This window comes from Diabrotica virgifera, chromosome 7, assembly GCF_917563875.1.
Source record: "Diabrotica virgifera virgifera chromosome 7, PGI_DIABVI_V3a".
Taxonomy (NCBI): Eukaryota; Metazoa; Arthropoda; class Insecta; order Coleoptera; family Chrysomelidae; genus Diabrotica; species Diabrotica virgifera.
In genome coordinates, this window is record NC_065449.1 from 249,216,168 (window position 1) to 249,232,045 (window position 15,878).

Below are 15,878 nucleotides of genomic sequence, written 5' to 3' on the forward strand. Positions count from 1 at the left end.
AATCTTAATCAATTAATTTAATTAATATGAAAATACATACACAAATTAATTCTTTGACAAGGTTGTCAAAACCAAACTTTCAATATAATTAGTTAGCATGACGACGATCTTGGTTTCCATGACGATGATTCAAAACGACTGTTATTGTCTACCGATTTGACTTTCGAATATTATGTCAAAATAATTTTATTTCATCGAATTGTCGCGTTAATTTCATTAAAACAGGAACACAATAAGATATATTTGAAATAAATTAGTAAATAATATCTAAATATTAGTTTATTGCATGTATTATAATTACTTTAAGGCCATATTAACATATCTAAATTAACACGCGTGCGGAAAAGTAAAAACCGCGTGCGGAAAATGCGGAAAAGTAACACGCGTGCGGAAAAGTAAAACTTTCTAAACTAAAATGCGTGCGCGAAAGTAGACATTTTTGCACGCTCGTAGAAAAAATAGTTTTCTTAATTTACGTATTGGGGTGGCCAATGCTTCTGTAAAAGGCGCATTTTTTAGTCTTGACATACCAGAAAAATCCTGACCACTGACCACGCTACTGTAAGCAAATATAAATAAATAAATGATATTCTATCTAATTATATTTTTATTGTGCGTTTCACTAAATTTTCTACTATTATCTAGTGTATGAATGTAAAAAATTACGAAAATAAAAATTAGATCATGCTTATTTCACGGCTAACGGAATCTTAGACATTTCCGAATGAAGTTTCCTTGTCTAATAAACGAAATTAAAATGAGAGATGACGAAAACATTGCATTGCACAAGTTCCAAAAATGAGAATGTATGTATGAATTTGGGTGTGACCAATAATTTAATATTTTTAATGAAAGATGCTCTAACCAGATGTTATTCAACGGCACTTTTACTAAAATAAACATGATTTAACAATTTTCTTAACCGCCTAATAGTGATACGCTAAAATAAGAAAATTAATACATGCAGGTAAATTGAGGTTAACGAAACGTATGTAATGGTTGTGTTTATTTACATTTTGCTTTTATTCCAGCTATGCCATCGCTTAGAAAAAGGGTCTCTAGCTATTTTAGACAATTAAGTTTCCACAATGAACCTAGAAAAAGGCATAACATCAATGAAAACACGTTTATAACGAAATACTTGCAAGGGTAAGACAAAAATTTCATATAATGTATAAGCATACCTACAGTCGGAAAAATGAAAGAATACCCATGAGCGAACATATAAAACACGCTGTATTTTTCTATCACCGTGTCACAAAGAAAATTGCCCAGCGCAAGTACACGTAATAATAATTATTACATGTACTGGGCTGGCCAATTGTTTATGTGACACGATGACAGGAAAATACAGCGTGTTTTATATGTTCGTTCATGGGTATTCTTTCATTTTTCCTACTGTATGTATTATATTATGCTTCAGAGTAAGCTGAAGCTGTTTTCACTTGAAGATCCTTTTTGTGTGAGGGGGATCGTCCCATTCTGGGTCTGGTTTTACATTTGCTGGTGTGACTTTGCCCACTACTTTTCTCCATTCTTCTCTCTCTCTCTTTGATTGTCCTTCCTAAATTTGTAATTTCCATACTCCTTCAGTCTTCTTCCACTTGTCTCCATCTCAGTTTAGGTCTGCCTCTGGTTCTTTTACCTGGTGGTATCCATTCCATTATAACTCTTAATATTAATGGATTGCTCTTTTCATTATGTGTCCATACCATCTAATTCTCTGTGCTTTTATTGTTTTAACTATGTTCTCTTGACACATCCTTTCTTGTATTTCGTAATTCATCCATTGTCTTGCATCCTCTTCATTTTCCGTCTGTGCTCCCAGTATTTTTCTCACAATTTTCCTCTCAAAAACTTTCAGTTGTTCTTCTTCTCTTGCTGTTAATGTAAATGCCTGTAAAGCATATACCACTATTGGTCTTATGGTCGTTTTGTAGATTTTCATTTTTGTGTTTCGGATTATCTTCTGATCTATAATCTTTTTTTATATCTATAGAATGCTTTATTTCCCACTTGAATTCTTCTTTTCATGTCTACACTTTCATTTCTTCTTTGACTAATACTCCCAAATATTTCAGTATTTCACCCTCTTCGAAGCTGTGTGCTTCTATTGTCAGTTCTGTCATTTGTGTCTTTTTTTCTTGCTTATGTTCATGTATTTTGTTTTATTTTTATTTATTTACAGTCCTCTCAGTTTGGCATCGTTTTCTATTTCTTTGAAGGTTTTCTTTAAGGCCCCTTTTATCTGTTGCTACAATGGTTATATCATCAACATATCCTGTTATTAATTTGTACGTTTGACAGCTTTTGTATTATCTCGCCTTGTGATAAAATAATTATTACTGTTGAGAGCACATCTCGTTGTCTTAGTCCATTTTGTATTTTTATTATTTCTGTTCTTTCTCTTCCGACGTCTATTGTTACTTGGGAATCTCACATTCTCATTTCTATCATTCTCATTTCTATCATAACCTTATTTGGTATTTTGCTCTCTTGTAAGTCTTTGATGAAGCATATGTATTAATTATTATAATTTTTAGCCTTATAGGCATAAAGGAGGGCCCACCGATTATATACGGGAAAAATCCAACAGATTTGCCCAATTATGAGTTGGGTATTTACAGTAATGGTCCCAATACAGTCATTGGGTGCTACTCAGGTCCTAACGGAGGCCTAACAACTGTTAAGAGGATAGAAAAACATTTGTCAGTGTTGGCAGATGAGATAGATTATATAGATACCCCAGAGGAAGAAACAGATAGTGAGTTTTATACATATTTTACAGTTTGTTATGTTTCTAATAAGATTATATAAAATTAATGATTCTGAATCTGTAAAAAATACAATCTTTACACTCTTAATAATATAGGATAAAGGCACACATTACTACTAATTGTATTCCTTTTTATTTCAGCTTTTCTTTTCATCTGAAATGTTTTTATCAAAAAAATAATACTTTGAATAATATTTTAATAAGTTTAAATAATATTTTAATTCCATATAAAAAAGTTTAACAGACATCATATATAGGCAACAAATACCATTGATTTGCTATACAAAAACTGCAGTTATACAGAATAAGATAAGGGAAATTTTGTTGTGAACAGAAATCGGTATAATACAGAGTACATTTTAGGTTTTTAGAGTTTTTAATGTTTATAATATTTAGTATGGTTCGTTTGTTGTACTCTTATCCTTTCTTTCTAACCAGGTGTGAGGTTCCTTCTGCATATTCAATATAATGTGAGCAAGCTTCATATTTTTACATTAGATGTATATACAAATGTATAACATGAAACAAATACAATATCTGTCCAGGAATATATGCCAGAATATATTTTTCAAAAAACTAAGACTTCTGTTTCCCCTGAAATACTAATAACTATTTTGTAGTTTTTCTTAGACTACAAATTTGTGATAAAAACTCCATAGGATTGTAAAATGGACTTGCAATTTGTACAAAATTCTCTTATTTTTAGTATTTACTATCAAAACGTTTAGGGTTTTCACACATAATTTTCCAGACTTATTTCTAATGTTGCTGTACTCAACTATGATGTGATAATTTTGAATGAAACAAATGTTGTGGCTGATCTTGAGAATTGGAGGGTTTTAAATCTCACTAATTATACAGATTTCACCAAATAGGGCAGTCAATGAGGGTATGTGGCTCCGAATTCCATCCTACTATATCGATTTACGTGATATTTTCACATAATAATAATATCGTATGGCATTTTTGCCGGGGAGATCCTTTCGGATAGTTCCAGCGCCAATTACATCTTTAACCCTGTTTCAAGTAACTAGTGTCGATGTACACTAGCCCAGGGGGACCGACGGCTTAACGTACTCTCCGAGGCACGGTGAGACGGCTCGTGTCATTATTGGAAATGAAAATGGTTTGTCTTTGGCAGGGATCGAACCCACGTCTACTGGCGTATGAGGCCAGCGTTTATGCCGTTACCCACGACCGCTCGATATTTTCACAGTAAGTAGGGAATAGCCCAAGAAACAAAGTCTACCCTATGCCGATGAGTGCTTTTGTCTTGGGGCGGTTCCCACCCCTTCTCGGGGGTGGAAAATTTTTTGCTTAAATAACTATGGAAGTTGCTAGAGAACCTAATACTAAGCAAAAACTTTTCTATAATTTTTTTTCGAAAACTCAATACTTTTTGAGTTATTCCTGGTTGAGAATTGGCCATTTTCATTGAAACATAACACCTTTTCAAACGGTTTTTTGCGAATACCTTAAAAACTATGCATCTAACTAAAAAAACTATATAAAATATTTTTGTAGCTTATAAAATAACAAAGAGATTCTTTCCTTTATGAATTTTCTAGTTATAACACAAAAAGAGATATGGTAGGTGAAAAAAACTTGTTTTCTTGATGCATGCTTAGATCAGTGTATTTAACTTGAAATAACAGAGAAACGGTTGATTTTAGGTGTATAATGCTACCAATAACTTTTGTTGTGCTTGAAAAGACCTATAAATTAAGCAATATTAAATGTCGATTACATTCAAACTATGCGAGATAAACTGTCAAAAATTTGATGACTAACGTATTTTAAGAAAAAGATGTGAAGTATATTTAACCTCTCATCCACAAGAATTTAAATGCATCCTTTTCCTTTTACAATACATTTTACTATAGTGTTCGTTTTATGTTCAAACAGTTGGGCGGATTTAAAATGAATGGTTTTTGAAAAAAATAAGATCAAATTATTGAGCGCATTTTTAAATTTTCTTAAAAATCTTTCTATTTCTCCATGTAACTCGAAAATGATAAGAGATGCCAAAAAAAGATGCCATACAAAAATTTAGGTTTCTTATAGATAAACGTTTTGAGTTTATTTTTTATAACAGTATCTCTTATTATTTTCAAGTTACATGGAGAAAAAGGAAGATTTTTAAAAAAATTTAAATATGCGCTATATAATTTGATCTTATTTTTTTCAAAAACCATTCATTTTAAACCCGCTCAACTTTTTGAACATAAAAATAACACTGTATTAAAATGTATTGTAGAAGGAAAACGATGCATTTAAATCCTTGTGGATGAGGGGTTAAATATTCTTCTCAATTTTTTTCTTAAAATTCGTTAGTCATCAATTTTTTGCAGTATATCTCGCTTAGTTTGAATGTAATCGGCATTTAATATTGCATATTTGAAAGAGCTTTTCAAGCACAATAAAAGGTATTGGTAGCATTATACACCTAAAATCGACTGTTTCTCTGTTATTTCAAGTTCAATACACTGATTTGAGCATGCACCAAAAAAACAAACTCTTTTTACCTACCATATCTCTTTTTGTGTTATAACTAGAAGATTGAAGAAGGAACAAATCTCTTTGATTTTTTATGAGCTACAAAAATGTTTTATATAATTTTTTTAGTTAGATGCATTGCTTTTAAGGTATTTGCAAAAAACCGTTTGAAAAGGTGTTATATTTCAATGAAAATGGCCAATTTTCAACAACGAATAACTCAAAAAGTATTGAGTTTTCGAAAAAAAAATTATAGAACAGTTTTTGCTTAGAATTAGGTTCTCTAGCAACTTCCGTAGTTGTTTAACCAAAAAATTTTCCACCCCCGAGAAGGGGTGGGAACCGCCCCCAAGACAAAAGCACACATCGGCATAGGGTAGACTTTGAATAAGGAGATATTTTCAGGCTATTCCTAGAATTTCATTAAAATCCATGCAGTAGGATAGAATTCGGAGGTAATAACCTGTTCTTGCTCTCATTGACTGCCCTAAAAGCGTTTGATAGAGCTCTTGTTGCAGTTAATAATATGTACAAGGAAGAATACAGGTAGAAGGAGTTGTAGAAGAAGATGTATCACCTGGTTAAACAAATTGAGGAATTGGTTTAACTTCACTTCTGCTGATCTCTTTAGACCAGCGAATTGACATGATGGTTGCTGATTTTCTTAGAGGAGATGGCACATGAAGAAGAAGTAGATATACATTTAAGAACTGCAAATATTTTTTTTCAGTATTAAACCTTTCACTAATCATTTTGTCATAGCCTATAGTCAACTGATGCCTGGAATAACTTGCAGTTTTACATGACGTCTATAATGGACGTCTATAACTGGATCCTATCCAAGATGGCGGAAAGTAAAAATGTGCCGTCACCTCTCTCTATAGTAAAAGAGGTAGATTTTGAAGAGAATACATTTAAATGTTGTCAAACGAAGCCTAATAAAACACTCGTTTGTATAGTATGTGGAAATAGTTATCATATCTCATGTGCTGTGAAAAACAAAGTGAAATTCTTCAAGATAGGGGATTCGCGTGTAATCTGTTGCCAAAATAGTGATGGATAACCCATCGAATCATTTAGTGCCATAGCGATAGAAAATCAGTGGTTAAAAAGGCTGTTAGCTGAAAAAGATGATAAGTACAATTTATTATTAGATAACAATAATCTATTAAAATCAAATAATGAACATTTGCTAGAAAAATTAAATTTATTGAAATCAGAAATAACCAGAACCAAAATCTCACAAAAACCCAACACAACTGCTAATGAGGGTTTAATAAAAACTCAAGGTAATGAAGATAAGACAGCCAGTGTCCAGTCAACGAATTCTAAATACAAAACAAACAATGAAACTGACTCAAATAAAAATTTTAATGATAAAAACACCAAACATGTTGAAAGGAATTCTAATATACAGGGCAATTCAAAAATTACTACAAACGAATTAAATGCACAATTAATGAATATTCAAACCAAACAGACATGTGACTACATTACAAATTTAACTGTCGAAAATGAGGAAAGCACAAAAATGAATCTTAATCATATCACAATGGGGAGTTCAGAGAATAAAACGAACGATGAAGGATATCAGATTGTGACAAAAAGACGCAAGAAAATAATGGGAACTGGAATTGGTGATAAGGATTTCCATGGAAAATCCGAAAAACCAGACAAAAAATTGTGGCTATTCATCTCAAAAGTTCCGGATAGTGTAAATGCGGATCACATCAAGAGTTTCATAATAACTAAGACAAACTGCGAGGATATACAAGTAAAATTGTTACCAACTGACCAGAAAAGAAGGGATAATCAATGTTTCATGATAGGTGTACTACCTGACTTAAGGGAAGAAATTTACAATCCTGCTTTTTGGCCGAAAAAAATTGGCATTGAACGATTTAACTTTAGGTTAGGAAGAAGATTTTTAGATCGTGAGCATCACAATAGAGGTCTGTCAACTGGAGAAGATAGACCAGACTCTTTTTTAGTCAAGTAAATCCAAGAGAAAATAATATAGTAAATGTTATTTTATAGTTAGTATTTTAATGTATCTTGTACTGTGTTTGTACTATACCACGTTGTTTTATAAATGTAAACTCATTTTTAAAAACAATAAATTTTCTGTCTGTCTGTCTGTCTGTCTATAAACAAGTACATATATACCAACAAGCTTTGATTTCTGCATGAGCACCACTGTGTATATTATTATTTTTTTGTTTTTATGTCAATAAGTTTTCAAAACTGTTAAAATAAACATGGCACATATCTCTGGACAGAAGGAGCATTTTCTTCTACATATTTATCTAAAAACATAAGTAATAACTTTTGTACATTTTTAATTTGATCACAGATTCAGAATCCCACTAATTGCTTTATTTCAGTTCAACCTATACTCAAAAAATCACCAAACAAAGTATGTCCAGGACAACCTATTGACAATACGACTATGATCATTAAAGTAGCAGGCAACGAGTATTGCGTAACTAACAGACCAAAGAGACATAGCAAAAGTCATAGTTTAGGTAGTATAAAAGATTTCAACATCGAAATCGAAAAAACTAAAATCGATAAAAGTTTTTACTCGAACAACAACTCAGAATCAGTCGAGTGTAAAAATAACACAGTTTGTAACGACAATCAAAAGAATGGGGACGATACAAGCAAAGATAATCCAAAGAACCTCGACGATAATACAGTCCGTAGAGAAAGGTCTTCACAAAAAAAATCTGCAAGAACATCAGTGTCTTCGAGAAGAGAACCACGACAGAATGAAAAATCGAACGAAAACTATAGTCTTTCTAAATCTAAAAGCGAAGGTAATCCCTTTCATCACAAGAAAAGAGGAAAAATTATTCAAATTGAAAGGCCGATTACAAGGGGTAAAATATTTTTCCAAGCATGGTTTGGCATATATCAGAAATTTTTGTAAGAAATGCACCGTTTTTATTTTGATCGCGTGTAGGCCTTTACGGTTATAATTTGACTTAACACATCTCTCCGTAAGGGCACACAATCCCTCAAATGTAAGCTGTCAAAATTTGAACTTAATTAAGCGTCCATGTTTCGTCATAAGTTATTACCTTTGACAAGAAGTCTTGAATCTTTCACTGTTAGGAGTCTGTACACAAGCTTAGCACATATTTTCTCATGTTTTTTTTCCACGTAATAAATTTGCCTGTTTCTTTATTACTGTCCATATGTTCAGCAATAGCCCCAATACTTAACTGAACCTCTTTTCGAACCATTTCAGTCACCATCCAGGTTAGTCTTCATCCAATAATTTAGATTTAACAAAATCCGTAGTTACCTCAGTGTTTAATGTTTCTATTACAGTAATTCATAACTTATACTGATTCATTAAGGGTTAAGGAAAGATAGCATACTTTGTTTTATTCATCTATTATATCTACACCTTCCAATTCTCTTATAATTCTGCCAAACTATAATCGACTTTGCTTCTGCATCTGTAAAATTTTCTCTCTTTCTGGTCTAAACATTCAATCAATGATAATATGTACATTCTTTTCATTTAGGAAGGTCTAATTCAAAATTTCCAACAGTTGAAATTCTCTCCTGGAGAACGAGAAATTGTTGACCTGCAAACAACCTTGAACATAATCACTTAAACTTAATTTTCCTATCGCTTTTATCAAAGGGTCTCCTGGGGCCATAACCTATTGAATATTTAGTTTAGCAATGACATACATAATCTCAACATTGACATAACTCATAATTACATAATAACCAACCTAACTACGAACCTATATTAACATTACCAGCCATATTGGTTTAATAAGTTCCTGGTTTACTTTTGCTTTGATTTGGTTTGCTCTATATGCATTTTTAACGGTAGAAGTGTGACATGTTTCAATTGGACACTTTACTTGTTGCTTTAGTTGTTTTTTCAATTTCACAAAGATAATCGATTCTGTTGTCAATGTTCGAGCTCTCTAGTGCCACTTATAGACTTTGTAAAAAAACTTTTTATGTTAACTTTATAGTTTTGGTTAAATAGGACAAAAGACGGTTTATTAAAAATTATGTGCATTTCTTACGAAAAAAATCCTCATGTTGTGTTTATTTTTGCTAGATAGAGTTTTCATTTAATATGTACTATCATATGCCTGCTAGAAGTCATACATATACTGTTAGAAATTCGTATTACCACGTATTTAGAGCAAGCTGTTCTTTTATATTACATATATAATTAGTAGATTAGTGATGAATTGTGTTAATTACTTAGCATTTCAGTATTGGCTTGTATGTAATATTTATTTTAAGTAACTTCGTAAGTTGTGTCTTCGGTAAAAGAGAATGGCAAATTGGTACAATGAAGAATATAAACGAACTTAACAAAAAAAGAGGGCAGCGCAAAAAATATATGAAAAGGAGAACTGGACTAAATAATCAAAAGGACTAAACAAGACGACAGACTCACCCCGACATAGTTCAAATTGGCTCGAGAGTATGTCTCATGCATCGTTGCAAAGTCACATAAATATATAACAATTGATGTCCATTTAAAAATGAAAATTGACTCGTTTTAAGCCTAACCTTAAAATTATTATTCCAAATTTTTGCATCATGCTGTATGTCCGAAATCATTGGATACATCACAATTTTACTATACAGAAATTAAAAGGGCATTGAGATAGCTAGAGATAAATTTGTGTAGGGCTCTGTAATTCTTTAGACCAGGGGCTCTCAAACTTTTTGAGTCATGTACCACCTACAGTTCTTTTTATTATTTTTGGTACCACCTATATTTTTAGATTGTATTATCAAGACTTACTAAGCACTACTATTTTAATATTTTGTGCCTTGTGTACCACCGCAAATAATGAGATGTACCACCAGTGGTACATGTACCACAGATTGAGAACCGCTGCTTTAGACCTTCTCTGACTCCCTTTTTTAAATAATAATATCGTTACTGCTTTGTTCAAATTGTTTTATCATTAAAGATTTTGTTCTATTTATAACGATTATGCCATCTTTCCTGATTATTTGTTAATCTCCCATTTCTTTCAGTATTTTTTTGATTACACGTTTATCGGTTTGCGGTGGTAGGTCCGACTTGACGTTATTTATTTTTATTTTTGTTTGAGGATTTCCTGTGATAGATTTTATTTTCAATCATAGAGGCTTGAGTCATATACCTTTGTTCTTTTTATAGCTTTTTTTGTTATTTTTTGGGTCGCTGAATCCAATGGAAGTGGTTTGGAAGCCCAAGTGTGGTGCGTTTAATTGTTATTATCAAATTATGGTAAAATTAGGTATTTTCAGGAATTATTAGAAGCCCTGTAAATAAATTGATAGTGTTAAGGTCTTCTCTGGTGTATTTTTGGTCGCTTAATCGAATGCGACTACTCAAAATGTGTTCTTATTTTAGGTTGTAGTATTTTTCATAGTATTTTTATACGTTTAATCTATTGCCACTAGTCGTGGTAGCTTAAACCACGTTCCGACTTTGTTATTAATAAATGATTGCAAAAATAACGGTTTATAGTACGTTTACTCACGATTTTTGCTCTAAATTTTAAAAAACCACTTGGATTGACATGAAATTTGGCATACACGTAGCTAACATGTCAAACAAAACAAGTGATGCTGTGCCGATGTGTGCTTTTACCCTGGGGGTGAGTTTCAACCCTTTTCAGGAGTGAAAAAAGAAACCTTTAAAATAAGTCAGGAAGTTGATAAACTGATTAATTCTAAGCAACTTTTGTTCTATATTCTATGCAGTATTTTGACCAAGTCAATACTTTTCGAGTTATTTGCGAGTGAATATGTTCATTTTTCAAAAAAAAAACCACGGTTTTGATGGTTTTATAAGCACTTTCGAACTGATGAAACTTACAGATCATATAAATACAACATAAGTAAAGCAACTTGTGAAGCGGTAACGATTAATTTCATTTGAGATGCTAATTAGGGGGTGATTTTCCCGTTTTTTTTTACCAAAAAAAAAAGGACCAACTTTGTTTTGAGCGTAACTTACTTATTTTTGATACTAGATACTTTTTCAAAAAACAAGAATAAGTTTTTTTAAAGCTTTAAAAAAGTTGTAATGAGTTTTCCTCAAAAAGTGCTTCATTTTTTGGTTATTTTATGTTGAAATATTCGATTTGGAATTTGACGAATATGAATCTGTTGTTCATTAGTTACAACTCCGCTTCTACTGGGTCTACGGAACTCACACATACACCATTTTTTTCACGTTTTTATAGTCTATATTTTTGCTAAGAATTTTTTTTTGAAAACTACTTACTTTTTGAGATATTTGCGAAAAACTGTCTAAAATGTGGGTTTTTTGTTGAAAAATGAATATATTCACTCGCAAATAACTCGAAAAATATTGACTTTGTGAAAAAACTGTATAGAACAAAAGTTGCTTAGAATTAATCAGTTTATTCACTTCCGGACTTATTTTAAAGGTTTCTTTTTTCACCCCTGTAAGGGGTTGAAATTCACCCTCAGGGTAAAAGCACACATCGGCACAGCATCACTTGTTTTGTTTGACATTTAGCTACGTATATGCCAAATTTCATGTCAATCCAAGTGGTTTTTTAAAATGTAGAGCAAAAATCGTGAGTAAATTTACTATAAACCGTTATTTTTGCAATAATTTATTAATAACAAAGTCGGAACGTGGGTTAAGCTATCACGACTAGTCGCAATCGATTAAGCGTATAAAAATACTATGATAAAGACTACAAACTTGCTGTAGATAGCGCATTATTTCGAGCTTTTCGACGAATAAACAATGATTTTGTTATTAACAAAATAAGAACATATTTTGAGTAATCGCGACTAGTGTGACATTCGATTCAGCGACCAAAAATACACCAGAGAAGACCTTAACACTATCAATTTATTTACAGGGCTTCTAATAATTCCTGAACAATAACTTATTTTACCATAATTTGTTAATAACAATTAAACGCACCATATTTGGGCTTCCAGACCACTTCCATTGGATTCAGCAACCCAAAAAACCTATAATACCACCATCAAATCACGGCGAGCTAAAATTTCCCACGGGACCCCTTATATTGCGACTAGACTATTAGCCCCAATGTTTAAAAGTTCATATTTCATTTTAAATTTTCAGTGTTTCTTAAATTTTTTCATTTTGTGCAATCTCTTTAGTGGTCTCTCTCCCCCCCCCCCCCCCCCCCAAGTACAGCTAAAATAGACGCAACATTGATCTCTCTACGCTGAGGAACAGGGAAACAAAAATTTATTGTTGAAAAAAGAATCAATCAAGAATACTAGCTACCACTGACAACAGAAAAGGTCAGAATTCAAACACTAGTAGTCTAGGGCGCATCTGTTTTGAGATGGACGTTGAGAGGTGACTCAAATTTTTTTTGCAGAAATTGCTTGAAAATAAATCAAATAATAATATTTGAGTTATCCTCCCTCTCAAAAAGGTCCGGAACATTGTTTAAATAATCAAAATGTCAAAAAATTAAGGAAAAATTCGATTTTTTTCTTCGTTTTTTGATTATAACTTTAAAAGTATTCATTTCCGAGAAAAGTTGTACTAACATAAAAGTTGCGTAATTAAATTTTCTACAATATAGAGTTGGTTAAAAATTTAAAAAATAGTCACCCTAATTGCAAAATAGTAATAATTGCGAAAAAAAACATACAAAATCAAGTATGTATTCGCATTTTACGTTTTTCAACCATTTATGCTCCACTTAGGACCTTCATATTTCACCCAGAAAAACTGTATGATACAGTAAAACAATACTGTAAATTTCATTAAGATCGGTTCAATAGATTTTGCAAAATAAATTTCGCAATCCAGCTTTCGCAAAAAAATTTTATTTTTTCAAAATGTTACAGGACCGAAAATAAAGCAGATAGCAGGTTGAAATTTTTTTTGCTTATAGAAGTGTACTGTACCTTTCATTTGCAATTTTGCAAAATTAAAATCGATTAATTACCACGGCGTCAGAAATTTTTTTAAATAAACATTAATTTTTGGTGCTACGCTCAGGACAGCGGTGTTCGATTCACAAAAGTTGATTTCCACCAAAATTTCTTCCAATCTTTATCTAATATATTATTTTCTTACTCTATATTTTGTTGTATTTTAATATTTTAATTCCACAAAAACCAAACTAATTTTATTATTGATTGTGAAATATTGTTTAAACAATTGCATATGTTTAAAAATAATAAACTTTTATTCTCTAAGTTAAAATATATGAACAAAGAAAGTTTTTGCTAGTAAAAGTGTTATTTCAAAGGATAGAGTATGTGTTTTATTTTGCAATAAACAAATTTATTTATTTATATCGAAATGTAATAAAAATTAAAATGTATCAATCATTATCAAAGGTCATTGGAATGCCCAATCAGAGCAAACTATCCGCTGTCCTGCGCGTAGCACCAATAATTAATGTTTATTTAAAAAAAATTCCTGACGCCGTGGTGTTAATCGATTTTAATTTTGCAAAATTGCAAATGAAAGGTACAGTACACTTCTATAAGCAAAAAAAATTTCAACTTGATATTGCTTTATTTTCAGTCCTGTAACATTTTGAAATAATGAATTTTTTTTGGGAAAGCTGGATTGCGAAATTTATTTTGCAAAATCTATTAAACCGATTTTAATGAAATTTACAGTATTATTTTACTATATCATAAAGTTTTTCTGGGTTAAATATGAAGGTCCTAAGTCTAGCATTAATGGTTTAAAAATGTATAATGCGAATACTTGTTTTTGTATGTTTTTTTCGCAATCATTGCTATTTTGCAACAAGGGTAACTATTTTTTAAATTTTTAACCAATTCTATATTGTAGGAAATTTATATACGCAACTTTTATGTCAGTACAACTTTTCTCGGAAATGAATACTTTTAAAATTATAATCAAAAAACGAAGAAAAAAATCGAATTTTTCCTTAATTTTTTGACATTTTGATTATTTAAACAATGTTCCGGACCTTTTTGAGAGGGAGGATAACTCAAATATTAATATTTGATTTATTTTCAAGCAATTTCTGCAAAAAAATTTGAGTCACCTCTCAACGTCCAAATGTACTAATATTTTTACAGATGCGCCCTGGTCTATAAGTATATTACAAATAAGTAATGATGAACGTAATAAAAATTCCAAGAAAAAGAAAAAACTCTTGATAACCGATAAAATACCTAACGGACAACCAATTAGACGAAGACATTGTAATAAAGAGAGCAGAGGTATTAGACAGGGACATGTCTTATTTCCTCTAATCTTTAGTATTTACTCAGAAGAGGTATTTAAAGCAGCCCTGGAAGAAATCGATAATGACTAATTGGTAAATGAAGAACGCTTGAATAATTTCAGATATACAGGCCTTAGAACAATTTTTAAAAGAGAACTTGATAGAAATTGATTTTTAAGAATCTTTTTTAATCTTAGGCGAAGATGACATTACAAAAAGAAGTACAAAGTTCAGTTAGTTAAATTACATATCTTCAATTTTAGTTGCTTCGTTGATACAGAAATCTTTTATTTATGTTCTAAGAAGCCCCATACAAAGTCTAACCTTGATAAAAATTAAATGATCCATATTTTGAATCAACTAATACCTCAAAGAGTATTTATTTCCACTTATAGGAAGCAACTATCGAATTACAGTAATAATACGGTTTGTTGTTAATGATCGTTACCTTATCTACCTGATTCGACCTTATAGTTTGCATGCAAGGTTAAAAGATTTTATTTTTCGCGATATTTATTTTATAGCATGTAGTTGAGTTTGGTTTAAACGATACCATGCATGTGCATGTTTGAGTTGTACTTTTTTAATATAATTTAGCAGAAATAAGCAATTTTCACTTACACCCTTTTTACTACAAAAGCACGCTTACGTCATTCAAGATTTCTGACGTCAGAGCATTGTCAAAACATTAGAATATTAGGTATGACTTTTTGTCAAGGCCATGTTTATTGTACAGTGAGAAGCTAGGCATCATTAGGTACTTGTCAGAGATATTTTTCTTTGTTTTTGTTTAATGTACAAATAATATCTATAATTCTTTATTCTTCTGTGCAGTAAATAAAACAAAGAAAAATATCTCTGACAAGTAATGATGTCTAGCTTTTCACTGTACAAGAAATATGGCCATGATGAAAAGTCATATTCTCACGGTTCTTAGATATACTACGGTTGCCCAGATCGACTGTGGTGGGGAGACTTCAATTTTTGACTTTACGTCACAAGAATACAGAATCCCATATTTTAAATGATTTTCGATCATTGAATGCGTGTTATTGTGTATATATGTGTAGTGTTTGTGTTATTATTTTAAATAATAAGACAAATAATACACATGTTATCTTATACCGGGTGGTGAATCGTAAAACGGACCATAGGAAACTCAATGTAAAATTCTAAACTGTTGAATTCCTGCTTCCCTAATTATTTTACATCAAAAATCATGAGAGAATATTTGTAGAGAATTGAAATCTGTATTAAAATCAAACGTTAAAATTGTTCTACGATTTAAATTCCAAAATTTTGAAAAATATACATTTGCCACAGTAGGTATGTGTGTAAAAGTTAGGCCACACGTTACTATTTAACTGACAGTGCTCACA

General features: G+C 31.3%; 1 protein-coding gene across 3 annotated transcripts in view; it reads left to right on the top strand.

Annotated features, from left to right (window-relative positions):
* Positions 1–752: 752 nt before the first annotated feature.
* Positions 753–15,878, top strand: part of LOC114325261 (PP2C-like domain-containing protein CG9801) — a 47,527-nt gene continuing 32,401 nt past the window's right edge. For 2 of the 3 annotated variants that reach the window (XM_050656628.1, XM_028273268.2), the window contains exons 1-4: positions 753–967; positions 1,032–1,149; positions 2,544–2,764; positions 7,657–8,154. In XM_050656628.1, the coding sequence (XP_050512585.1) occupies positions 1,034–1,149; positions 2,544–2,764; positions 7,657–8,154 (835 nt within the window). In that variant the 5' untranslated portion in view covers positions 753–967; positions 1,032–1,033. The remainder of the gene's footprint in view (positions 968–1,031; positions 1,150–2,543; positions 2,765–7,656; positions 8,155–15,878) is intronic. The other variant, XM_028273269.2, reaches the window with a different exon arrangement.